Source organism: Oncorhynchus clarkii, chromosome 16 (assembly GCF_045791955.1).
Source record: "Oncorhynchus clarkii lewisi isolate Uvic-CL-2024 chromosome 16, UVic_Ocla_1.0, whole genome shotgun sequence".
NCBI classification, from domain to species: Eukaryota; Metazoa; Chordata; class Actinopteri; order Salmoniformes; family Salmonidae; genus Oncorhynchus; species Oncorhynchus clarkii.
The window spans coordinates 1941723-1969096 of NC_092162.1; the positions used below are offsets into that span (position 1 = coordinate 1941723).

General features: G+C 49.3%; 2 protein-coding genes across 3 annotated transcripts in view; one reads left to right on the forward strand and one right to left on the reverse strand.

Moving 5' to 3' along the window:
- Positions 1–11563: 11563 nt before the first annotated feature.
- LOC139367819 (uncharacterized) lies at positions 11564–12658 on the forward strand. The gene has a single exon (XM_071106157.1). The coding sequence runs from the start codon at positions 11564–11566 to the stop codon at positions 12656–12658; it is 1095 nt and encodes a 364-aa protein (XP_070962258.1).
- A 1731-nt stretch (positions 12659–14389) lies between these two features.
- Positions 14390–27374, reverse strand: part of LOC139367864 (interferon-induced, double-stranded RNA-activated protein kinase-like) — a 46131-nt gene continuing 33146 nt past the window's right edge. For both annotated transcript variants that reach the window (XM_071106204.1, XM_071106203.1), the window contains exon 11: positions 14390–14563. In XM_071106204.1, the coding sequence (XP_070962305.1) occupies positions 14429–14563 (135 nt within the window). In that variant the 3' untranslated portion in view covers positions 14390–14428. The remainder of the gene's footprint in view (positions 14564–27374) is intronic.

A 27374-nucleotide genomic window follows, 5' to 3' on the forward strand; every position in this document is an offset into this window, starting at 1 on the left:
AGATTAGGGTAGTGGACTACTGTTGACCAGGGTCTATAGAGTAGTGGACAACTGTTGACCAGGGTCTATAGGGTAGTGGACTACTGTTGACCAGGGTCTATAGGGTAGTGGACTACTGTAGACCAGGGTAGTGGACTACTGTAGACCAGGGTAGTGGACTACTGTAGACCAGGGTAATGGACTACTGTTGACCAGGGTCTATAGGGTAGTGGACTACTGTAGACCAGGGTCTATAGGGTAGTGGACTACTGTTGACCAGGGTAGTGGACTACTGTAGATTAGGGTAGTGGATTACTGTTGACCAGGGTAGTGGACTACTGTTGACCAGGGTAGTGGACTACTGTTGACCAGGGTAGTGGACTACTGTTGACCAGGGTCTATAGGGTAGTGGACTAGTGTTGACCTGGGTAGTGGTCTACTGTTGACCATAGTAGTGGACTACTGTTTATCTGGGTAGTGGACTACTGTTGACCAGGGTCTATAGGGTAGTGGACTACTGTTGACCAGGTTAGTGGACTACTGTAGACCAGGGTCTATAGGGTAGTGGACTACTGTTGACCAGGGTAGGGGACTACTGTTGACCAGGGTCTATAGGGTAGTGGACTACTGTTGACCAGGGTCTATAGCAGGGGTGTCAAAGTCAAATGGACGGAGGGCCAAATAAAAAAATCAGCTACAAGACGAGGGCCGGACTGTTCGAATGTTCATTGAAAAATTTTTAAATGACGCATATAGTCTAGTGAACCTAATTGAACCTACTGAAAACCTAACAAATATATTACAATATGATCAGATAAATAAAGCAATATTTTCTTATGGCTCTGTCAGTAATCTTTAATTTTCAACAGACACAAAAGACAAATTTCCTTTATATAAATATCCCCATAACATGAACATTAAATGAAAGAAACCGGTATTCAAGGCACCATCAGTAGACTATATTTTCTATTTTAGCAAAAGTGGGCTAAATTTACTTCAAAGAAAAAACAATAATAGCAATTTTCTATCATCCACTCAACTGAAATATTTTTAAAATATAATTGGATTGAAATACAAAAAAATAAAGTGCAAAAATCTATTAATCAAAAACAACACTTTGTTTAAGGAGAAGTAACATGCAGTGAAAACAAATATTAAATTTTAACTTTTAAACTTGAACTGAGTAAAAACTCTAAATATGTGATTGCACAGTAATGTTCACTTGTTTGAGGTTGAGGGTGATACTTGGTGGTGTCCCATCTTTTCCACAAGTTCATCAATGTTCGGGGTAAGGCTCTGAGCTGAAGAAATCCTCAGAATTGAGTGGAGGTGTTCAGCAGTAAGTCGACTTCTGTGTGATGTTTTGTTCAGGTTCATCAAAGAAAACAGTTGTTCACACAGGTATGTGCTGCCAAACATAGACAACGTTTGAGCAGCCTGGATGCGCAGCTGGGGCATTGTGCCGGGGAGGAAACGGGCGAACTCCGCAGCACCCACTGCCGCATATTTTGCCCTCAGTGCATCATTGCATTGGAGGTCAATCAACTCCATTTGGAGGTTTGGTGGTGAGCTTTCCACGTCAACAGCAAATGGGTTACCGAGCAGTTCCAACCTGCTTTTTTGTGCTTCAAAGTCAGCAAATCGGCGTCGAAAGTCAGCGGCAAGCATACCTATTTTATCAGCCAACTGTGTGCTCGGGAACGCACTGGTAGAGAGCTTCTCTTTCATGGTCTGGCAGCTGGGAAAGTGGCTCAAATTTTCTTTCCGCATCTGCGTCTCCCACAGAGTCAGTTTGGTTTTAAATGCCTTCACTGTACTGTACATATCAGAGATGACACGATCCCGACCCTGCAGCTGCAAGTTTATTGCATTCAGATGACTCGTAATGTCACACAGAAAAGCCATTTCACACAGAAACATTTCGTCTCGGAGTTGTGTTGTGTCTTTCCCTTTGCTGTCCAAGAACAGACAAATCTCCTCACGAAGCTCGAAACATCTTTGAAGCACCTTTCCCTGGCTTAGCCATCGCACCTCTGTGTGATAAGGCAAATCACCATGCTCCGTTTCTAACTCCGTCAGAAATGCCTTGAACTGGCGGTGATTCAAACCTTTGGCTCTGATAAAGTTAACTGTGCGCGTGATGATGCTCATTACATGCTCCATTTTCAAGGCTTTACCGCACAACGCTTCCTGGTGTATGATACAATGATAAGCTGTCAGCTCACCTGTCGCGTTTTCCTCTTGCATCTTTTCCCGTATCTTCGCCACCAGTCCGCTCCTGTGTCCACACATCGCAGGTGCTCCGTCGGTTGTCAAACCCACGAGTTTTTCCCAAGGCAGCTCCATCTCATTTACACATCTTGACACCTCTTCATACAAATCATGCCCCGTAGTTGTGCCATGCATAGGACGTAAAGCCAAAAACTCCTCTGTCACGCTTAGGTTGGAGTCCACTCCGCGGATGAAAATTGACAACTGGGCAATGTCAGAAATGTCGGTGCTCTCATCCACAGCCAAGGAATATGCAATAAAATCTTTTCCCTTTTTCACAAGCTGCTCTTTTAGATTGATGGACAACTGGTCTACTCTCTCGGCAATGGTGTTTCTGCTCAGACTCACATTTAAAAAGAGTTGCCTTTTTTCTGGGCAAACTTCGTCACAAACTTTAATCATGCAGTTTTTGATGAAATCCCCCTCCGTAAATGGCCGGGCTGATTTAGCGATCTCTTCTGCCAAAATAAAACTGGCCTTGACAGTTGCGTCCGCGTGTGTGTCCGCGTGTTTCGTTTCATAATGTCGTCTCAGATTATACTCTTTCAGTACCGCCACACTTTCTCCACACAGAAGACACACAGGTTTTCCAGCTACCTTCGTGAACATATACTCCGACTCCCACCTTGTTTGAAACCCCCGGTTCTCAGTATCCACCTTCCGTTTTGCCATTTTTGATGGGTATCTGAAAGTTAATTTTACTGTGATGCTGACGACTGCTGTGCCAATAAATATTGAAATGAAGCAGCCTACTGCTCGGTGCGTCACCTTTGCATTGTGGGAAATGTAGTATTGGTGCGTGTAAAAGATCTGCGGGCTGCCGGCTTGCTGCGGGCCGGTTCTAATAATAAATCAAGATCATCCCAGGGGCCGTAAAAAACCTTCTTGCGGGCCGGATGTGGCCCGCGGGCCTTGACTCTGACATATGTGGTCTATAGGGTAGTGGACTACTGTTGAGCAGGGTAGTTTGACTACTGTTGACCTGGGTAGTGGACTACTGTTGACCAGGGTCTATAGGGTAGTGGACTACTGTAGACCAGGGTAGTGGACAACTGTTGACCAGGGTAGTCGACTGCTGTTGACCAGGGTCTATAGGGTAGTGGACTACTGTAGACCAGGGTAGTGGACTACTGTAGACCAGGGTAGTGGACTACTGTAGACCAGGGTAGTAGACTACTGTTGACCAGGGTAGTGGACTACTGTTGACCAGGGTCTATAGGGTAGTGGACTACTGTTGACCAGGGTAGTGGACTACTGTAGATTAGGGTAGTGGACTACTGTAGACCAGGGTCTATAGGGTAGTGGACTACTGTTGACCAGGGTAGGGGACTACTGTTGACCAGGGTCTATAGGGTAGTGGACTACTGTTGACCAGGGTCTATAGGGTAGTGGACTACTGTTGACCAGGGTAGGGGACTACTGTTGACCAGGGTCTATAGGGTAGTGGACTACTGTTGACCAGGGTCTATAGGGTAGTGGACTACTGTTGAGCAGGGTAGTTTGACTACTGTTGACCTGGGTAGTGGACTACTGTTGACCAGGGTCTATAGGGTAGTGGACTACTGTAGACCAGGGTAGTGGACAACTGTTGACCAGGGTAGTCGACTGCTGTTGACCAGGGTCTATAGGGTAGTGGACTACTGTAGACCAGGGTAGTGGACTACTGTAGACCAGGGTAGTGGACTACTGTAGACCAGGGTCTATAGGGTAGTGGACTACTGTTGACCAGGGTAGGGGACTACTGTTGACCAGGGTCTATAGGGTAGTGGACTACTGTTGACCAGGTTAGTGGACTACTGTAGACCAGGGTCTATAGGGTAGTGGACTACTGTTGACCAGGGTAGGGGACTACTGTTGACCAGGGTCTATAGGGTAGTGGACTACTGTTGACCAGGGTCTATAGGGTAGTGGACTACTGTTGAGCAGGGTAGTTTGACTACTGTTGACCTGGGTAGTGGACTACTGTTGACCAGGGTCTATAGGGTAGTGGACTACTGTAGACCAGGGTAGTGGACTACTGTTGACCAGGGTAGTCGACTGCTGTTGACCAGGGTCTATAGGGTAGTGGACTACTGTAGACCAGGGTAGTGGACTACTGTAGACCAGGGTAGTGGACTACTGTAGACCAGGGTAGTAGACTACTGTTGACCAGGGTAGTGGACTACTGTTGACCAGGGTCTATAGGGTAGTGGACTACTGTTGACCAGGGTAGTGGACTACTGTAGATTAGGGTAGTGGACTACTGTTGAACAGGGTCTACAGGGTAGTGGACTACTGTTGACCAGGGTAGTGGACTACTGTAGATTAGGGTAGTGGACTACTGTAGACCAGGGTAGTGGACTACTGTAGACCAGGGTAGTGGACTACTGTAGACCAGGGTAGTGGACTACTGTAGACCAGGGTAGTGGACTACTGTAGACCAGGGTCTATAGGGTAGTGGACTAGTGTTGACCTGGGTAGTGGTCTACTGTTGACCATAGTAGTGGACTACTGTTGACCAGGGTAGTGGACTACTGTAGATTAGGGTAGTGGATTACTGTTGACCAGGGTAGTGGACTACTGTTGACCAGGGTAGTGGACTACTGTTGACCAGGGTAGTGGACTACTGTTGACCAGGGTCTATAGGGTAGTGGACTAGTGTTGACCTGGGTAGTGGTCTACTGTTGACCATAGTAGTGGACTACTGTTGACCTGGGTAGTGGACTACTGTTGACCAGGGTCTATAGGGTAGTGGTCTACTGTTGACCAGGGTCTATAGGGTAGTGGACTTTTTTTTTATTTATTTTTTTTATTTCACCTTTATTTAACCAGGTAGGCTAGTTGAGAACACCTTTATTTAACCAGGTAGGCTAGTTGAGAACAAGTTCTCATTTGCAACTGCGACCTGGCCAAGATAAGGCATAGCAGTGTGAACAGACAACACAGAGTTACACATGGAGTAAACAATTAACAAGTCAATAACACAGTAGAAAAAAGGGGAGTCTATATATACATTGTGTGCAAAAGGCATGAGAAGGTAGGCAAATAATTACAATTATGCAGATTAACACTGGAGTGATAAATGATCAGATGGTTATGTAAAGGTAGAGATATTGGCGTGCAAAAGAGCAGAAAAATAAATAAATAAAAACAGTATGGGGATGAGGTAGGTGAAAATGGGTTGGCTATTTACCAATAGACTATGTACAGCTGCAGCGATCGGTTAGCTGCTCAGATAGCAGATGTTTGAAGTTGGTGAGGGAGATAAAAGTCTCCAACTTCAGTGATTTTTGCAATTCGTTCCAATCACAGGCAGCAGAGAACTGGAACGAAAGGCGGCCAAATGAGGTGTTGGCTTTAGGGATGATCAGTGAGATACACCTGCTGGAGCGCGTGCTACGGATGGGTGTTGCCATCGTAACCAGTGAACTGAGATAAGGCGGAGCTTTACCTAGCATGGACTTGTAGATGAGCTGGAGCCAGTGGGTCTGGCGACGAATATGTAGCGAGGGCCAGCCGATTAGAGCATACAAGTCGCAGTGGTGGGTGGTATAAGGTGCTTTAGTGACAAAACGGATGGCACTGTGATAAACTGCATCCAGTTTGCTGAGTAGAGTGTTGGAAGCAATTTTGTAGATGACATCGCCGAAGTCGAGGATCGGTAGGATAGTCAGTTTTACTAGGGTAAGTTTGGCGGCGTGAGTGAAGGAGGCTTTGTTGCGGAATAGAAAGCCGACTCTTGATTTGATTTTCGATTGGAGATGTTTGATATGGGTCTGGAAGGAGAGTTTAGAGTCTAGCCAGACACCTAGGTACTTATAGATGTCCACATATTCAAGGTCGGAACCATCCAGGGTGGTGATGCTGGTCAGGCGTGCGGGTGCAGGCAGCGAACGGTTGAAAAGCATGCATTTGGTTTTACTAGCGTTTAAGAGCAGTTGGAGGCCACGGAAGGAGTGCTGTATGGCATTGAAGCTCGTTTGGAGGTTAGATAGCACAGTGTCCAAGGACGGGCCGGAAGTATATAGAATGGTGTCGTCTGCGTAGAGGTGGATCAGGGAATCGCCCGCAGCATGAGAAACATCATTGATATATACAGAGAAAAGAGTCGGCCCTGTTGACCAGGGTCTATAGGGTAGTGGACTACTGTAGACCAGGGTCTATTGGGTAGGTAGTGGACTACTGTTGACCAGGGTCTATAGGGTAGTGGACTACTGTTGACCAGGGTCTATAGGGTAGTGGACTACTGTAGACCAGGGTAGTGGACTACTGTTGACCAGGGTCTATAGGGTAGTGGACTACTGTTGACAAGGGTCTATAGGGTAGTGGACTACTGTTTACCAGGGTCTATAGGGTAGTGAACTACTGTTGACCAGGGTCTATAGGGTAGTGGACTACTGTAGACCAGGATAGTGGACTACTGTTGACCAGGGTCTATAGGGTAGTGGACTACTGTAGACCAGGGTCTATAGGGTAGTGGACTACTGTTGACCAGGGTCTATAGGGTAGTGGACTACTGTTGACCAGGGTCTATAGGGTAGTGGACTACTGTTGACCAGGGTCTATAGGGTAGTGGACTACTGTAGACCAGGGTAGTGGACTACTGTTGACAAGGGTCTATAGGGTAGTGGACTACTGTTGACCAGGGTCTATAGGGTAGTGGACTACTGTTGACCAGGGTCTATAGGGTAGTGGACTACTGTAGACCAGGATAGTGGACTACTGTTGACCAGGGTCTATAGGGTAGTGGACTACTGTAGACCAGGGTCTATAGGGTAGTGGACTACTGTTGACCAGGGTCTATAGGGTAGTGGACTACTGTTGACCAGGGTCTATAGGGTAGTGGACTACTGTAGACCAGGGTAGTGGACTACTGTTGACCAGGGTCTATAGGGTAGTGGATTACTGTTGACCAGGGTCTATAGGGTAGTGGACTACTGTTGACCAGGGTCTATAGGGTAGTGGACTACTGCTGACCAGGGTCTATAGGGTAGTGGACTACTGTAGACCAGGGTCTAGAGGGTAGTGGACTACTGTAGACCAGGGTAGTGGACTACTGTTGACCAGGGTCTATAGGGTAGTGGACTACTGTAGACCAGGGTAGTGGACTACTGTTGACCAGGGTCTATAGGGTAGTGGACTACTGTTGACCAGGGTCTATAGGGTAGTGGACTACTGTAGACCAGGGTAGTGGACTACTGTTGACCAGGGTCTATAGGGTAGTGGACTACTGTTGACCAGGGTCTATAGGGTAGTGGACTACTGTTGACCAGGGTCTATAGGGTAGTGGACTACTGTTGACCAGGGTCTATAGGGTAGTGGACTACTGTTGACCAGGGTCTATAGGGTAGTGGACTACTGTAGACCAGGGTCTAGAGGGTAGTGGACTACTGTAGACCAGGGTAGTGGACTACTGTTGACCAGGGTCTATAGGGTAGTGGACTACTGTTGACCAGGGTAGTGGACTACTGTTGACCAGGGTCTATAGAGTAGTGGACTACTGTAGACCAGGGTAGTGGACTACTGTAGACCAGGGTCTATAGGGTAGTGGACTACTGTTGACCAGGGTAGTGGACTACTGTTGACCAGGGTCTATAGAGTAGTGGACTACTGTAGACCAGGGTAGTGGACTACTGTAGACCAGGGTCTATAGAGTAGTGGACTACTGTAGACCAGGGTAGTGGTCTACTGTTGACTAGGGTAGGGGACTACTGTTGACCTGGGTCTATAGGGTCATTTGGGATGTACCCACTGTAAACACGGGATGTTGTTAATATCAGTGACAGGAGAACATTTCCAATAATAATAATGATTTGTTACCAGAGCCTGTCTAAATAGACTAATACATCATACTAAATGTCTAACAGGAAAACAACACTAACAGTTCTGTTAGAAATAGTCCAACTCAGAGCACAGTTATAAATATCACTATCACAGCACTCCTTGTCCCTGTTTGTTCATTGGTCAGGTCCCAGAGGAACACTCGATCCAGCGCCTTACTTTTGAACATGAGAAATATGCTTATATTTTCAAAAGCTAGCAGTCCAACATAATTATAGTATTAGTAAACAGTCAAAGCCCAGATAATTAAACCCTCCCTATCAGGGCACAAGGCGAGACCCAGATGCAGATGGTTGGACTCTTTGATGTTTATTGATTCCAAATGGGTTAGGCAAGAGAATGGTCGTGGACAGGCAAAAGGTTGAAACCAGTTCAGAGTCCAGGAGGTACAGAGTGGCAGACGGGCTCGAGGTCAAGGCAGGCAGAATGGTCAGGAAGGTGGGTACAAAGTCCGGAAACAGGCAAGGGTCAAAACCGGGAGGACTAGCCAATAGAGTTCAGAAAAGGCAGGAGAAGTGGGAAAAACACGCTGGTTGACTTGGACATAGAAGACAAACTGGCACAGAGAGACAGGAAATACAGGGATAAATACACTGGTACAGAGAGACAGGAAACACAGGGAGAAATACACTGGTACAGAGAGACAGGAAACACAGGGATAAATACACTGGTACAGAGAGACAGGAAACACAGTGATAAATACACTGGGACAGAGAGACAGGAAACACAGTGATAAATACACTGGGACAGAGAGACAGGAAACACAGAGATAAATACACTGGTACAGAGAGACAGGAAACACAGGGATAAATACACTGGTACAGAGAGACAGGAAACACAGAGATAAATACACTGGTACAGAGAGACAGGAAACAGGGATAAATACACTGGCACAGAGAGACAGGAAACACAGGGATAAATACACTGGCACAGAGAGACAGGAAACACAGGGATAAATACACTGGCACAGAGAGACAGGAAACCCAGGGATAAATACACTGGTCCAGAGAGACAGGAAACACAGGGATAAATACACTGGCACAGAGAGACAGGAAACACAGGGATAAATACACTGGTACAGAGAAACAGGAAACACAGGGATAAATACACTGGCACAGAGAGACAGGAAACACAGGGATAAATACACTGGTACAGAGAGACAGAAAACACCGGGATAAATACACTGATACAGAGAGACAGGAAACACAGGGATAAATACACTGGTACAGAGAGACAGGAAACACAGGGATAAATACACTGGGAGAGAGAGACAGGAAACACAGGGATAAATACACTGGTACAGAGAGACAGGAAACAGGGATAAATACACTGGCACAGAGAGACAGGAAACACAGGGATAAATACACTGGCACAGAGAGAAAGGAAACACAGGGATAAATACACTGGCACAGAGAGACAGGAAACCCAGGGATAAATACACTGGTCCAGAGAGACAGGAAACACAGGGATAAATACACTGGCACAGAGAGACAGGAAACACAGGGATAAATACACTGGTACAGAGAAACAGGAAACACAGGGATAAATACACTGGGAGAGAGAGACAGGAAACACAGGGATAAATACACTGGTACAGAGAGACAGAAAACACCGGGATAAATACACTGATACAGAGAGACAGGAAACACAGGGATAAATACACTGGTACAGAGAGACAGGAAACACAGGGATAAATACACTGGGACAGAGAGACAGGAAACACAGGGATAAATACACTGGTACAGAGAGACAGGAGACAGGGATAAATACACTGGTCCAGAGAGACAGGAAACACAGGGATAAATACACTGGGACAGAGAGGCAGGAAACACCGGGATAAATACACTGGGACAGAGAGACAGGAAACACAGGGATAAATACACTGGTACAGAGAGACAGAAAACACCGGGATAAATACACTGATACAGAGAGACAGGAAACACAGGGATAAATACACTGGTACAGAGAGAGAGGGAGGGAGGGAGGGAGGGAGGGAAAAGAGATCCCTTATCTTTTCTTCTAACCCCCATTTCTGTCCCAACAACTCCAACTATCTCTGAGGATGTTGGGAAGAAACTTCTTCTGTTTGAATTTCACAACTTCGGCATAACGTTTCCTACACGTTTCCTTGTGGTTGTATAGTATTTAAACGTTTATGAACGTAACTAAAGTTTCCTTGTGGTTTTTGTGGGAGGTTTTCTTCATCCGAGAACGGAATTGAGAGCTAATTTAATTTTAAAAACCGCAAAGTCGATTGACACAACAGTGCGTCAATCTAAGTAACATAATAAAAAAGTCCCCTTTGAGAAATCCGTAAATTTAAGATAGAGATATCAGTTGTTTTTTCTGCATTGGATGTGCCTCAATCCACCACATTCTCCACCATCTGCATCTGAGCTGAAAGGTGGCAGAGCTAGAGAGCAGTGTTTGAAATGAAACATCCCAAAAATCAGTCCCATAACGTCTGTAGCGTCCAAATGGTTTGACCTGACCCGGTAAAAACAGGTAAACACATTATCAGTCAACAATATAAGACAATGGGAGCACTGTGTATGTTCTCTAACTTTTTTGACCCCTGGAAAGGGGAGACTCTCACGAACACGACGTTGAACTGCCACGGGACTCGGAAACCAGTACCTGTAAAAGAGAAAAAAATATGAATATAGTTTTCTGCCTACCCAAAAAAAGGGGTTAAATATGTGTAAACATATATATTTCCTTTCTTATATCAAATCAAATCAAATGTATTTATATAGCCCTTCGTACATCAGATGATATCTCAAAGTGCTGTACAGAAACCCAGCCTAAAACCCCAAACAGCAAGCAATGCAGGTGTAGAAGCACGGTGGCTAGGAAAAACTCCCTAGAAAGGCCAAAACCTAGGAAGAAACCTAGAGAGGAACCAGGCTATGTGGGGTGGCCAGTCCTCTTCTGGCTGTGCCGGGTGGAGATTATAACAGAACATGGCCAAGATGTTCAAATGTTCATAAATGACCAGCATGGTCGAATAATAATAAGGCAGAACAGTTGAAACTGGAGCAGCAGCACGGTCAGGTGGACTGGGGACAGCAAGGAGTCATCATGTCAGGTAGTCCTGGGGCATGGTCCTAGGGCTCAGGTCCTCCGAGAGAGAGAAAGAAAGAGAGAAGGAGAGAATTAGAGAACGCACACTTAGATTCACACAGGACACAGAATAGGACAGGAGAAGTACTCCAGATATAACAAACTGACCCTAGCCCCCCGACACATAAACTACTGCAGCATAAATACTGGAGGCTGAGACAGGAGGGGTCAGGAGACACTGTGGCCCCATCCGAGGACACCCCCGGACAGGGACAAACAGGAAGGATATATCTCCTAGATTTAGCACAGAGACTTCAAAATCATTTTTGTATATGTATTGTTTTATACCTAAAGGGTTCCATAATATCCCAAATCAAACAGCTAAATGATTAAAAGTATATACCATCTTAAAACAATTCCATATTTAATCATGGAACCCCCCCACCCCTCACCCCCAATCCTACTACCAGGTTACCCCCCACCTCTCCCCCCCAATCCTACTACCCGGTCGACCCCCCACATCTCCCCCCCAATTCTACTAACAGGTCGACCCCCCACCTCTCACCCCCAATCCTACTACCAGGTCGACCTCCTACCTCTCACCCCCAATCCTACTACCAGGTCGACCCCCCACCTCTCACCCCCAATCCTACTAACAGGTCGACCCCCCACCTCTCACCCCCAATCCTACTACCAGGTCGACCCCCCACCTCTCACCCCCAATCCTACTACCAGGTCGACCCCCCACCCCTCACCCCCAACCCTACTACCCGGTCGACCCCCCACATCTTCCCCCAATTCTACTAACAGGTCGACCCCCCACCTCTCACCCCCAATCCTACTACCAGGTCGACCTCCCACCTCTCACCCCCAATCCTACTACCAGGTCGACCCCCCACCTCTCACCCCCAATCCTACTACCAGGTCGACCCCCCACCTCTCACCCCCAACCCTACTACCAGGTCGACCCCCCACCTCCTCTCACCCCCAATCCTACTACCAGGTCGACCCCCCACCTCTCACCCCCAATCCTACTACCAGGTCGACCCCCCACCCCTCACCCCCCAACCCTACTACCAGGTCGACCCCCCACCTCTCATCCCCAATCCTACTACCAGGTCGACCCCCCACCTCTCACCCCCAATCCTACTTCCAGGTCGACCCACCTCTCACCCCCAATCCTACTACCAGGTCGACCCCCCACCCCCAGCCCTACTACCAGGTCGACCCCCCTCACCCCCACCCCCCACCCCCAACCCTACTACCAGGTCGACCCCCCTCACCCCCCACCCCTCACCCCTCACCCCCACCCTACTACCAGTTCGACCACCCTCACCCCTCAACCCTCACCCCCCACCCTAGTACCAGGTTGACCCCCCTCAACCCCCACCCTACTACCAGGTCGACCCCCCCACCCCTCACCCTACTACCAGGTCGACCCCCCTCACCCCCCACCCCTCACCCCTCACCCCCCACCCTACTACCAGGTCGACCCCCCTCACCCCTCACCCTACTACCAGGTTGACCCCCCTCACCCCCACCCTACTACCAGGTCAGCGGAGGGGGGGGCAGCGGGGGGCAGTGAGAGGTGGGGGCAGTGGGGGGCAGCGGGGAGCAGAGAAGGGCAGAGGGGGCAGCGGGGGGCAGAAGGGGGCAGTGAGAGGTGGGGGCAGTGGGGGGCAGTGGGGTCAGTGGGGGGCAGCGGGGGGCAGAGGGGGGCAGCGGGGGGCAGAGGGGGGCAGCGAGAGCTGGGGGCAGTGGGGGGCAGCGGGGGGCAGAGGGGGGCAGCGGGGAGCAGAGGGGGGCAGTGAGAGGTGGGGGCAATGGGGGGCAGCGGCGGGCAGAGGGGGCAGCGGGGAGCAGAGGGGGGCAGTGGGGGGCAGCGAGAGGCAGAGGGGGGCAGTGAGAGGTGGGGGCAGCGGGGAGCAAAGGGGGGCAGCGGGGAGCAGAGGGGAGCAGTGAAAGGTGGGGGCAGTGGGGGCAGCGGGGTCAGTGGGGGGCAGCGGGGGGCAGAGGGGGGAAGCGGGGGGCAGAAGGGGGCAGTGAGAGGTGGGGGCAGTGAGAGGTGGGGGCAGTGGGGGGCAGCGGGGGGCAGAGGGGGGGAGCGGGGGGCAGAGGGGGGCAGTGAGAGGTGGGGGCAGTGGGGGGCAGCGGGGGGCAGAGGGGGGCAGCGAGAGGTGGGGGCAGTGGGGGGCAGCGGGGGGCAGAGGGGGGCAGCGGGGAGCAGAGGGGGGCAGTGAGAGGTGGGGGCAATGGGGGGCAGCGGCGGGCAGAGGGGGCAGCGGGGAGCAGAGGGGGGCAGTGGGGGGCAGCGAGAGGCAGAGGAGGGCAGTGAGAGGTGGGGGCAGTGGGGGCAGCGGGGTCAGTGGGGGGCAGCGGGGGGCAGAGGGGGGAAGCGGGGGGCAGAGGGGGGCAGTGAGAGGTGGGGGCAGTGAGAGGTGGGGGCAGTGGGGGGCAGCGGGGGGCAGAGGGGGGCAGCGGGGAGCAGTGAGAGGTGGGGGCAATGGGGGGCAGCGGGGAGCAGAGGGGGGCAGTGGGGGGCAGCGAGAGGCAGAGGGGGGCAGAGAGGGGCAGCGGGGGGCAGAGGGGGGCAGTGAGAGGTGGGGGCAGTGGGGGGCAGCGGGGAGCAGAGGGGGGCAGAGGGGGGCAGCGGGGGGCAGTGAGAGGTGGGGTCAGTGGGGGGCAGCGGGGTCAGTGGGGGCAGCGGGGGGCAGAGGGGGGCAGCGGGGGGCAGTGAGAGGTGGGGGCAGTGGGGGGCAGCGGGGGGCAGAGGGGGGCAGCGGGGAGCAGAGGGGGGCAGTGAGAGGTGGTGGCATTGGGGGGCAGAGGGGAGCAGAGGGGGGCAGTGGGGGCAGCGGGGGGCAGAGGGGGGCAGAGCGGGGCAGCGGGGGGCAGAGGGGGGCAGTGAGAGGTGGGGGCAGTGGGGGGCAGCGGGGAGCAGAGGGGGGCAGAGGGGGGCAGCGGGGGGCAGAGGGGGGCAGTGAGAGGTGGGGTCAGTGGGGAGCAGCGGGGTCAGTGGGGGCAGAGGGGGGCAGCGGGGGGCAGTGAGAGGTGGGGGCAGTGGGGGGCAGTGGGGGGCAGAGGGGGGCAGCGGGGAGCAGAGGGGGGCAGCGGGGGGCAGAGGGGGGCAGTGAGAGGTGGGGGCAGCGGGGGGGCAGCGGGGAGCAGAGGGGGGCAGCAGGGGGCAGAGGGGGGCAGTGAGAGGTGGGGGCAGCGGGGGGGCAGCGGGGAGCAGTCCCTCCCTCCCTCCACATGCCTCTCCTCTCAGCAGATCTGGTCTGCCCTCCAGGAAGCCTCAGCAGACACACCACTGCTGCAGCACAGTGATCTTTTTAAACGGGCGTATTTGAGCGTCTGCCAGGCAGAACCAGGGCCAACGACCTCTCATCTGGAGCTCTGGCCTGGAGATGACTTGACTGCTGCTGGAGTCCTGAGAGGAGATAGGGAGAGAGGGAGGGAGGGAGACAAGGGGAGAGAGGGATGGAGACAGGGGTCGAGAGGGAGGGAGACAGGGGGAGAAAAAGGATGGCCAGGAGAGGGAGGGAGAGGGAGGGGGGTGTTGGAACATTTTATTTGCCTCTTTCAAATGTTTTCCCTCATTTCTTCTTTCATCCTCCCCTCCTCTCCTCCTCCCCTCCTCTCCTCCTCTCCCCCTCTTCTTCTACCACTATTCAAGTGTTTTTTGTTTTTTTACAGGACTTTGGCCCGTAGAACCGTGGACTAAGCCCAAACCAAACCTGACAGGCTTTTTCCACCTTCCAGCATGAGTAGAGAGAGAGAGAGCTGTATGTGACACAGTCCCATTTACCGCCTGGCCGCCTGCTTCTCTCCTCTGCCCTGCAATGGCTGTCTGTTTCTCTGCCTCCCTCTTCCTCGTCTCCCTTCCTGCCTCTCTCTTCCTCGTCTCCCTTCCTGCCTCTCTCTTCCTCGTCTCCCTTCCAGCCTCTCTCTTCCTCGTCTGCCTTCCAGCCTCTCTCTTCCCCGCCTGCCTTCCAGCCTCTCTCTTCCCCGCCTGCCTTCCAGCCTCTCTCTTCCCCGCCTGCCTTCCAGCCTCTCTCTTCCCCGCCTGCCTTCCAGCCTCTCTCTTCCCCGCCTGCCTTCCAGCCTCTCTCTTCCCTGTCTGCCTTCCAGCCTCTCTCTTCCCCGCCTGCCTTCCAGCCTCTCTCTTCCCCGTCTGCCTTCCAGCCTCTGTCTTCCTGGTCTGCCTTCCAGCCTCTCTCTCCCCCAGTCTGCCTGCCTGCCTGCCTGCCTCTCTCTCCTGTCTGCCTGTCTTCCTGCCTGCCTCTCTCCTGTCTGTCTGCCTGCCTGCCTCTCTCACTCTCCTGTCTGCCTGCCTCTCTCTCTACTGTCTGTCTGGCTCTCTCTCTCCCTCTCTCTCCTGTCTGCCTGCCTCTCTTGCTCTCCTGTCTGTCTGCCTGCCTTTCTCTCTCATGTCTGTCTGCCTGCCTCTCTCTCCTGTCTGCCTGCCTCTCTCGCTCTCTTGTCTGTCTGCCTGCCTCTCTCTCTACTGTCTGTCTGGCTCTCTCTCTCCCTCTCTCTCCTGTCTGCCTGCCTCTCTCTCCCTCCTGTCTGCCTGACTGCCTCTCTCTCTCCTTACTGTCTGTCCTCTGTTTTTCACTGCTTGTTGTTCAGTGACTGATTGATTGATCAGGATGAATGATTGATTGACAGGGGCTACCATCGCATTAAGGGCTTTAGACTGCAGCAGCCTCTGGTTATTTCTCTCTCTGCTAAGCCTGTCTACCTGCTGACTAGCCGAGGCTCCTGAAGCAGATGATTTCTGGGGACATTGAGAGAGAAGCCCCACATGCAGTTAGAGAGGTCTCCATCACTACAGATCCTCTACCACTAGGATTCTCTGTCTGGCTCTACCACTGTCTGTGTTAATGTGTTCCACCGACATGTCTCCATTAATGCAGACCCTCTAACACTAGGATTCTCTGTGGTAGAGAGTCTTGCATTTTCATATTTTATTGTCCCATACAATAATCATGTTTTTTTGTCCCATTCAATAATCATATCTTATCTCCCATACAATATTAATATCTTATCTCCCATGCAATAATCATCTCTATCTGCCCCATACAATATTAATATCTTATCTCCCATATAATAATCATCCCTTATTGTTCCATACAATATTAATATCTTATTGTCCCATACAATAATCATGCCTTATTGTCCTATACAATAATCATCTCTATCTGCCCCATACAATATTAATATCTTATTGTCCCATACAATATTAATATATTATTGTCCCATATAATAATCATATCTTATTGTCCCATACAATATTAATATATTATTGTCCCATACAATAATCATGCCTTATTGTCCTATACAATAATCATCCCTTATTGTTCCATACAATATTAATATCTTATTGTCCCATACAATAATCATCCCTTATTGTCCCATACAATAATCGTGTCTTATTGTCCCATACAATAATCATCTCTATCTGCCCCATACAATATTAATATCTTATTGTCCCATATAATAATCTGTACTGTTAATTATTTATATATAAATAAAAAATAAAAGTTAAATTGTGATACCCCACTGCAGTTCCCCCTGTTGCATCCCTTAACTTGAATATCAATCAATCAAATGTATTTATAAAGCCCTTTTAACATCAGCCGATGTCACCAAGTGCTGTACAGAAACCCAGCCTATAACCACAAACAGCAAGCAATGCTGGTAGCACGTCCGGTGAACAGGTCAGGGTTCCATAACTGCAGGCAGAACAGTTGAAACTGGAGTAGCAGCATGACCAGGTGGACTGGGGACAGCAAGGAGTCATCAGGCCAGGTAGACCTGAGGCATGGTCCTAGGCTCAGGTCCTCAGAGAGAAGAGAGAGCGAAAGAGAATTACAGGGAGCATACTTAAATTCACACAGGACACCGGATAAGACAGGGAAATATTCCAAATACAACAGACTGACTCTAGCCCCCCCGACACACAAACTATTGCAGTATAATTACTGGCGGCTGAGACAGGAGGGGTCGGGAGACATTGTGGCCCCGTCCGACTATACCCCCAGACAGGGCCAACCAGACAGGATACAACCCCACCCACTTTGCCAAAGCACAGCCCCCACACCAATAGAGGGATATCTTCAACCACCAATTAACTACCCTGAGACAAGGCTGATTATAGCCCACGAAGATCTCCCCCACGACACAAACCCGAGGGGGGTTTGATCACGTCAGAGACTCAAGCCACTCAAGTGAAGCACCCCTCCTACGGACGGCATAGAAGAGCACCAGTAAACCAGTGACTCAGCCCCCGTAATAGGGTTAGAGGCAGAGAATCCTGGTGGAGAGAGGGGAACCGGCCAGGCAGGGACAGCATGGAAGAGCACCAGTAAACCAGTGACTCAGCCCCCGTAATAGGGTTAGAGGCAGAGAATCCTGGTGGAGAGAGGGGAACCGGCCAGGCAGGGACAGCATGGAAGAGCACCAGTACGCCAGTGACTCAGCCCCCGTAATAGGGTTAGAGGCAGAGAATCCTGGTGGAGAGAGGGGAACCGGCCAGGCAGGGACAGCATGGAAGAGCACCAGTAAACCAGTGACTCAGCCCCCGTAATAGGGTTAGAGGCAGAGAATCCTGGTGGAGAGAGGGGAACCGGCCAGGCAGGGACAGCATGGAAGAGCACCAGTAAACCAGTGACTCAGCCCCCGTAATAGGGTTAGAGGCAGAGAATCCTGGTGGAGAGAGGGGAACCGGCCAGGCAGGGACAGCATGGAAGAGCACCAGTAAACCAGTGACTCAGCCCCCGTAATAGGGTTAGAGGCAGAGAATCCTGGTGGAGAGAGGGGAACCGGAGTAATATGATCATAATGTTGGGTTCTAGTCAAGATTCTAGCAGCCGTATTTAACACCAACTGAAGTTTATTTAGTGCTTTATCCGGGTAGCCGGAAAGTAGAGCATTGCAGTAGTCTAATCTAGAAGTGACAAAAGCATGGATTAATTTTTGTGCATAATTTTTCGACAGAAAGTTTCTGATTTTTGCAATGTTACGTAGATGGAAAAAAAGCTGTCCTTGAAATGGTCTTGAAATGTTCGTCAAAAGAGAGATCAGGGTCCAGAGTAACGCCGAGGTCCTTCACAGTTTTATTTGAGACGACTGTACAACCATCAAGATTAATTTTCAGATTCAACAGAAGATCTCTTTGTTTTTTGGGATCTGGAACTAGCATCTCTGTTATGTCCGAGTTTAAATGTAAAACATTTGCCATCATCTACTTCCTTATGTCTGAAACACAGGCTCCCAGGGAGGGCAATTTTGGGGCTTCACCATGTTTCATCGAAATGTACCGCTGTGTATCGTCCACATAGTAGTGAAGTTAATATTATGTTTCCGAATGACATCACCAAGAGGTAAAATAAATAGCGAAAGCAATTGAGGTCCTAAAACGGAACCTTGAGGAACACCGTAATTCACAGTTGATTTGTCAGAGGACAACCCACCCACAGAGACAAACTGATATCTTTCCGACAGATAAGATCTAAACCAGGCCAGAACTTGTCCGTGTAGGCCAATTTGGGTTTCCAATCTCTCCAAAAGAATGTGGCGATCGATGGCATCAAAAGCAGCACTAAGGTCTAGGAGCACGAGGACAGATGCCATTGAAAGGTAATGTACAACCTTCACGAGTGCAGTCTCAGTATTATGATGGGTCTACAATCAGACTGAAGTGTCCGTATAACATTTTTGAGAGGAATGGGAGATCCGATATAGGCCAAAGGCTTTTTATATTTTCTTTGTCAAGCTTTGGCTTTTTCAAGAGGGGCTTTATTACTGCCACTTTTAGTGAGTTTGGAACACTGTGGGGGGGGGGGGGGGGGGTTTATTATGTTCAACATAGTAGGAACAAGCACAGGAAGCAGCTCTTTCAGTAGTTTAGTTGGAATAGGGTCCAGTATGCAGCTTGAAGGTTTAGAGGCCATTATTATTTTCATCATTGTGTTAAGAGATATACAGTTGAAGTCGGAAGTTTACGTACACTTAGGTTGGAGTCATTAAAACTTGTTTTTCAACCACTCCACAAATTTCTTGTTAACAAACTATAGTTTTGGCAGGTCGGTTAGGACATCTACTTTGTGCATGACACAAGTCATTTTTCTAATTTGTTTACAGACAGATTATTTCATTTATAATTCACTGTATCACAATTCCAGTGGGTCAGAAGTTTACATACACTAAGTTGACTGTGCCTTTAAACAGCTTGGAAAATTCCAGAAAATGATGTCATGGCTTTAGAAGCTTCTAATTGACATCATTTTAGTCAATTGTAGGTGTACCTGCAGATGCATTTCAAGGCCTACCTTCAAACTCAGTGCCTCTTTGCTTGACATCATGGGAAAACCAAAATAAATCAGACAAGACCTCAGAAAAAAATTGTAGACCACTATCGGTCTGGTTCATCCTTGGGAGCAATTTCAAAACGCCTGAAGGTACCACATTCCTTAGTACAAACAATAGTATACAAGTATAAACCATGGGACCATGCAGCCGTCATACCGTTCAGGAAGGAGACGCGTTCTGTCTCCTAGAGATAAACGTACTTTGGTGCGAAAAGTGCAAATCAATCCCAGAACAACAGCAAAGTACCTGGACAGCTAGCAGCAGTGTCTGTGATGAGGCTGGACAGCTAGCAGCAGTGTCTGTGATGAGGCTGGACAGCTAGCAGCAGTGTCTGTGATGAGGCTGGACAGCTAGTAGCAGTGTCTGTGATGAGGCTGGACAGCTAGCAGCAGTGTCTGTGATGAGGCTGGACAGCTAGCAGCAGTGTCTGTGATGAGGCTGGACAGCTAGCAGCAGTGTCTGTGATGAGGCTGGACAGCTAGCAGCAGTGTCTGTGATGAGGCTGGACAGCTAGCAGCAGTGTCTGTGATGAGCCTGGACAGCTAGCAGCAGTGTCTGTGATGAGGCTGGACAGCTAGCAGCAGTGTCTGTGATGAGGCTGGACAGCTAGCAGCAGTGTCTGTGATGAGGCTGGACAGCTAGTAGCAGTGTCTGTGATGAGGCTGGACAGCTAGCAGCAGTGTCTGTGATGAGGCTGGACAGCTAGCAGCAGTGTCTGTGATGAGGCTGGACAGCTAGTAGCAGTGTCTGTGATGAGGCTGGACAGCTAGCAGCAGTGTCTGTGATGAGGCTGGACAGCTAGCAGCAGTGTCTGTGATGAGGCTGGACAGCTAGCAGCAGTGTCTGTGATGAGGCTGGACAGCTAGCAGCAGTGTCTGTGATGAGGCTGGACAGCTAGCAGCAGTGTCTGTGATGAGGCTGGACAGCTAGCAGCAGTGTCTGTCTGTGATGAGGCTGGACAGCTAGCAGCAGTGTGTGTCTGTGATGAGGCTGGACAGCTAGTAGCAGTGTCTGTGATGAGGCTGGACAGCTAGCAGCAGTGTCTGTGATGAGGCTGGACAGCTAGCAGCAGTGTCTGTGATGAGGCTGGACAGCTAGCAGCAGTGTCTGTGATGAGGCTGGACAGCTAGCAGCAGTGTCTGTGATGAGGCTGGACAGCTAGCAGCAGTGTCTGTGATGAGGCTGGACAGCTAGCAGCAGTGTCTGTGATGAGGCTGGACAGCTAGCAGCAGTGTCTGTGATGAGGCTGGACAGCTAGCAGCAGTGTCTGTCTGTGATGAGGCTGGACAGCTAGCAGCAGTGTGTGTCTGTGATGAGGCTGGACAGCTAGTAGCAGTGTCTGTGATGAGGCTGGACAGCTAGCAGCAGTGTCTGTGATGAGGCTGGACAGCTAGCAGCAGTGTCTGTGATGAGGCTGGACAGCTAGCAGCAGTGTCTGTGATGAGGCTGGACAGCTAGCAGCAGTGTCTGTCTGTGATGAGGCTGGACAGCTAGCAGCAGTGTCTGTGATGAGGCTGGACAGCTAGCAGCAGTGTCTGTGATGAGGCTGGACAGCTAGCAGCAGTGTCTGTGATGAGGCTGGACAGCTAGCAGCAGTGTCTGTGATGAGGCTGGACAGCTAGCAGCAGTGTCTGTGATGAGGCTGGACAGCTAGCAGCAGTGTCTGTGATGAGGCTGGACAGCTAGCAGCAGTGTCTGTGATGAGGCTGGACAGCTAGCAGCAGTGTCTGTGATGAGGCTGGACAGCTAGCAGCAGTGTCTGTGATGAGGCTGGACAGCTAGCAGCAGTGTCTGTGATGAGGCTGGACAGCTAGCAGCAGTGTCTGTGATGAGGCTGGACAGCTAGCAGCAGTGTCTGTGATGAGGCTGGACAGCTAGCAGCAGTGTCTGTGATGAGGCTGGACAGCTAGCAGCTAGGACAGCTAGCAGCAGTGTCTGTGATGAGGCTGGACAGCTAGCAGCAGTGTCTGTGATGAGGCTGGACAGCTAGCAGCAGTGTCTGTCTGTGATGAGGCTGGACAGCTAGCAGCAGTGTCTGTGATGAGGCTGGACAGCTAGCAGCAGTGTCTGTGATGAGGCTGGACAGCTAGCAGCAGTGTCTGTGATGAGGCTGGACAGCTAGCAGCAGTGTCTGTGATGAGGCTGGACAGCTAGCAGCAGTGTCTGTGATGAGGCTGGACAGCTAGCAGCAGTGTCTGTGATGAGGCTGGACAGCTAGCAGCAGTGTCTGTCTGTGATGAGGCTGGACAGCTAGCAGCAGTGTCTGTGATGAGGCTGGACAGCTAGCAGCAGTGTCTGTGATGAGGCTGGACAGCTAGCAGCAGTGTCTGTGATGAGGCTGGACAGCTAGCAGCAGTGTCTGTGATGAGGCTGGACAGCTAGCAGCAGTGTCTGTGATGAGGCTGGACAGCTAGCAGCAGTGTCTGTGATGAGTTATTCCCTCTGCTGCTATGTACGTTTACGTGTATGTTTACAATGGGCACCTTTTGATCCAAGCTACTCAATAATGCCCCTGCAGCCATTTAATAACACTGTAATAAGACATTATTGGAAGGGCCAAATACTCCAGACAACGTTGTTACTTTGTGAATCTCATCCATGTCCCACAGTAGTATAGTCAGTATGCTGTTGGAGTGTCTGTACAAGTCAAAGGCTCCAGACAGACACAGTAGTATAGTCAGTATGCTGTTGGAGTGTCTGTACAAGTCAAAGACTCCAGACAGACACAGTAGTATAGTCAGTATGCTGCTGTAGTGTCTGTCCAAGTCACAGGCTCCAGACAGACACAGTAGTATAGTCAGTATGCTGCTGTAGTGTCTGTCCAAGTCACAGGCTCCAGACAGACACAGTAGTACAGTCAGTATGCTGTTGGAGTGTCTGTACAAGTCAAAGGCTCCAGACAGACACAGTAGTATAGTCAGTATGCTGCTGTAGTGTCTGTCCAAGTCACAGGCTCCAGACAGACACAGTAGTACAGTCAGTATGCTGTTGGAGTGTCTGTACAAGTCAAAGGCTCTGCTTGACAATTCAATGATGCATACACAAGACTCATTTAAATGCAGGAATTGATCTTCCATTTTGTAAATGAGATGTCTGATTTGCATGTGTGTGTGTGTGTGTGTGTGTGTGTGGACCTCATTGTTAATGATGACGAACAAGAGTCGCTCAGGGTGTTGATAATACAGTGAGTGGAGAGACGTGCACGGTGTTCTACATATTCAATACACACACGCTGCATAGTGTTTTACATATTCAATACACACACCACTCACACGGTACGTGATGTTTTAAATATTCAACATCTATTTCTGACTATTAGTTACATGGTAGACCTTTTCATACTCCCCCAGCAGCCCAGATCCTCAGTCCCCACAATCCCAGCAGCCCCTCACCCCCCCTTCAGCAGCCCAGACCCTCTGTCCCCACAATCCCAGCAGCCTCTCACTCTCCACTCCCCCCCCCCCCCAGCAGCCCAGACCCTCAGTCCCCACAATCCCAGCAGCCCCTCACTCTCCACTCCCCCCCCCCCCCCCCCCTCAGCAGCCCAGACCCTCAGTCCCCACAATCCCAGCAGCCCCTCACCCCCCCTTCAGCAGCCCAGACCCTCAGTCCCCACAATCCCAGCAGCCCCTCACTCTCTACCCCCCCCCCTCAGCAGCCCGGACTCTCAGTCCCAACAGCCCCCCCCCCCCCAGCAGCCCAAACCCTCAGCCCCCACAATCCCAGCTGCCCCTCACTCCCCAGCTCCCCTCCAGATCTAGCTAGGCCTGTCTTTCCGGTGGATCGATATGTCTCCAGATCAATAGCAGATTAGACTGACAGACACAAACAGAAAGCGGTCTTGAGGAGAACACACACACACACACACAGACTAGGAGTGGTGAAGGGGCGTGAGATGGATGACATTAGCAGGGGGTTATTACAGTAGTTTCAGTTCTACTAACCCTTTCCACCTGAGACCCCTCCATGTCTGAAACACAGCCAAGGGACACTCTGTAGAGAGAACTTAGTGAATCATACTCTATCCACGATACGAGACGTAGCGTAACATGGTGCTGAATGAAAGAGATGTATTCAGGACTGAGGGTCTGGTGGTGTTGGGGGAACCATAGGAGCCCTGCCATGTGCTGTATGCCATTCACGGGCTGCCTAAGTCTCAATACAATAATTTGATAGAATCACACAGTCATTCATGAAACCTTCTGTGATGCGTCTGTTTTTAGAAGATCAATTGCATCATTAGTCATTTAGGTCAACATTGGATCATTCAGAGATCCTCACTGAACTTCTGGAGAGAGTTTGCTGCACTGAAAGTAAAGGGACTGAATAATTTTGCACGCCCAATTTTTCAGTTTTTGATTTGTTAAAAAAGTTTGAAATATCCAATAAATGTCGTTCCACTTCATGATTGTGTCCCACTTGTTGTTGATTCTTCACAAAAAAATACAGTTTTATATCTTTATGTTTGAAGCCTGAAATGTGGCAAAATGTCACAAAGTTCAAGGGGGCCGAATACTTTCGCAAGGCACTGTACATATTACCTCAACTAACCGGTGCCCCCGCACATTGACTCTGTACCGGTACCCCCCTGTATAAAGTCTCGCTATTGTTATTTTACTGCTGCTCTTTAATTACTTGTTACTTTTATTTCTTATTCATATTTTTTAAAACTGCATTGTTGGTTAAGGGCTCGTAAGTATGTATTTCACTGTAAGGTCTACCTGTTGTATTCGGCGCATGTTACTAATAACATTTGATAATATAATATAAAAGGAGAACCCTTTTTAAAAAAACTTTTGGTTCCAGGTAGAACCCTTTTCACAGAGGGTTCTACCTGGAACCAAAACGGGTTCTACCTGGAACCAAAAAGGGTTCTACCTGGAACCAAAAAGGGTTCTACCTGGAACCAAAAAGGGTTCTACCTGGAACCAAAAAGGGTTCTCCTGTGAGAAAAGTCACAGAACCCTTGTGGAACCCTTTTTTCTAAGAGTGTATCTTGGTTTTAAATGCTTGAAATGGGCTCTTCCAATTTCTATGGTATTTCCCGTGACTCTGGTTCGTCATCTTTAACAGTGAGGTCCACACACACACACACACACGCAAATCAGACATCTCTAATTTACAAAATGGAAGATCAATTCCTGCATTTAAATGAGTCTTGTGTATGCATCATTGAATTGTCAAGCAGAGCCTTTGACTTGTACAGACACTCCAACAGCATACTGACTATACTACTGTGTCTGTCTGGAGCCTTTGACTTGTACAGACACTCCAACAGCATACTGACTATACTACTGTGGGACATGGATGAGATTCACAAAGTAACAACGTTGTCTGGAGCCTTTGGCCCTTCCAATTATGTCTTATTAAAGTGTTATTAAATGGCTGCAGGGGCATTATTGAGTAGCTTGGATGGAAAGGGGCCCATTGTAAACGGCCTGGTCCTCAGTCTCAGTTGCTAATCTATGCATATTATTATTAGTATTGGATAGAAAACACTCTAAAGTTTCCAAAACTGTCAAAATATTGTCTGTGAGTATAACATAACTGATATTGCAGGTGAAACCCTGAGGAAAATCAAAACAGGAAGTGGCTTCTATTTTGGCCCTTCCAACTATGTCTTATTATTCTCTTCACTCACAGAGAGAAATGAATGTTGTTTTCCTTGTTTAACCTTTCTTCTTTCACAGTCTGGTTAGCTTCAGGCAGAGATAGTGTCTCAGAGGCCAAACCGTGTGTGTGTGTGTGTGTGTGTGTGAGTGACAGATTTTATACACCTGTCAGCAACGGTTGTGGCTGAAATAGTCACTCATTTGAAGGTGTGTCCACATACTTTTGGCAATGTACTGTAAATATTTACTCTGGCCCGCAAGCTAATTTCCTGCCATGGAGTTGAGTGTGTGCCCGCCTGCCTTCACACAACGTGATCCGGCTTCAGCTGAGCCAATTAACCATGCTGAATAATTGATCTGGCGGTCAGTGAAACCGAGCCCCGTCACATGGGAGGATGACATCATCGTTTAAAGCTTGCCGGGTGAAGCTGGACTCCTTTGAAGCAAGGTTACATGGCTGGGCTGACTGGAGTACCCCATGTTGTTTGACCCACTATTATGTCCACTGTGACTATCTGATTACTGTCATTGGCGGACACTGACCAGACTGTTAGGACAGTTGAGGAGGTTACAGTGGACTAGCAGACTGTTAGGACAGTTGAGGAGGTTACAGTGGACTAGCAGACTGTTAGGACAGTTGAGGAGGTTACAGTGGACTAGCAGACTGTTAGGACAGTTGAGGAGGTTACAGTGGACTAGCAGACTGTTAGGACAGTTGAGGAGGTTACAGTGGACTAGCAGACTGTTAGGACAGTTGAGGAGGTTACAGTGGACTAGCAGACTGTTAGGACAGTTGAGGAGATTACAGTGGACTAGCAGACTGTTAGGACAGTTGAGGAGGTTACAGTGGACTAGCAGACTGTTAGGACAGTTGAGGAGGTTACAGTGGACTAGCAGACTGTTAGGACAGTTGAGGAGGTTACAGTGGACTAGCAGACTGTTAGGACAGTTGAGGTTAAAGTGGATAATCAGAAACTTGGACTAGTTTACCATCAGGACCATAAATTCATGATGACTGGATGAAAACCCTTTGTGTCTGAGGAGGAGGATGTAGGAGAGGATGAGGAGGATGAGGAGGAATATAAATAGATGGATAAGTCCTCTAACATACACTCCCAGACTCACAGCCCCCCAGCCTCACACCCTCTCAACCACAGTCACATTTTCCCACCCTCTCAGTCCCCCAGCAGCCAGGCTCCAGGCTCTCAGCCCCACAGCCAGCCTCTTCACATATGAACAGTCTCTCTAAATGACTGATATAAATCTTTGGGATTTGTACGGCTTAGTTCAGACAGGAATTCAGGCAGGCAGTCAGACCATCACAGTCGAGGAGCAGGAATCTGCCACAAGCAACATTGTGACTGTATGTCGACTTCCCCTGCAGAAAGGTTATGCCTTACCAGGGCAATTCGGAACACTACCAGCAAACTAATGGTTAAGAAGAGGCGTTACCGTGTCAACTACATTCTCAAGGCTGCTATGACCTGAACAAAAGAAAAAAAAGGTTCTTAACCAGCTCTTAAGGTTCCTTATTGCTCGATAAAGAACCGGAGTTAAGTTTGTGGTACTTGACGTGGCATCTATAGTTCTTCAGAATTCTAAAAGGTTCTTGAAATACACGGAAGCCTGCAGATGTGTCCCTATTTCATAGCACACAGCAAATGGGCCAGTGTTAAATAGTGTTGGTTTTTCAGTGTAACATTTCTAGTGTTGATTCAGGAGTTAATTTAACACTGTAAATAGTTAAACTAACACTGTAAAGAGTTCAACTAACACCGTAAAGAGTTAAATTAACACTCAGTGGTGTAAAATACCACACCCATCATTATCATATTTCCCAGCATGCTCTATTTCAGGATTGTTTGTTTCAATATAATATTTGTTTAATTAATCTTACGCTACTCAAATATGAATAACATACTATTCCAATTTGTTAGTTGGACTTATTGTACCTGTTACTGAAATGGTTGTTCCAGTTTAGGTGTTTAAGGGAATCTCATATCTTAGTCTTACCAATGCTGACGGCCATTCTGAATGCAGGTTGCGGGTGAATAAAACCTCCAAATGTTGAATATCCCTCATCTGGCTTGATTCCAATTGGAATTACACAATAGGGATGGGAAGTTCGGCTCTTTTTACTGACTCTGTTCATTTCAACTCGTTCATTCAAAAGAACGTTCGACTCATTTCGTTCAGTTGAGTCAGTAATGCCCACACAGAAGACCCTACCGTTCAGTTGAGTCAGTAATGCCC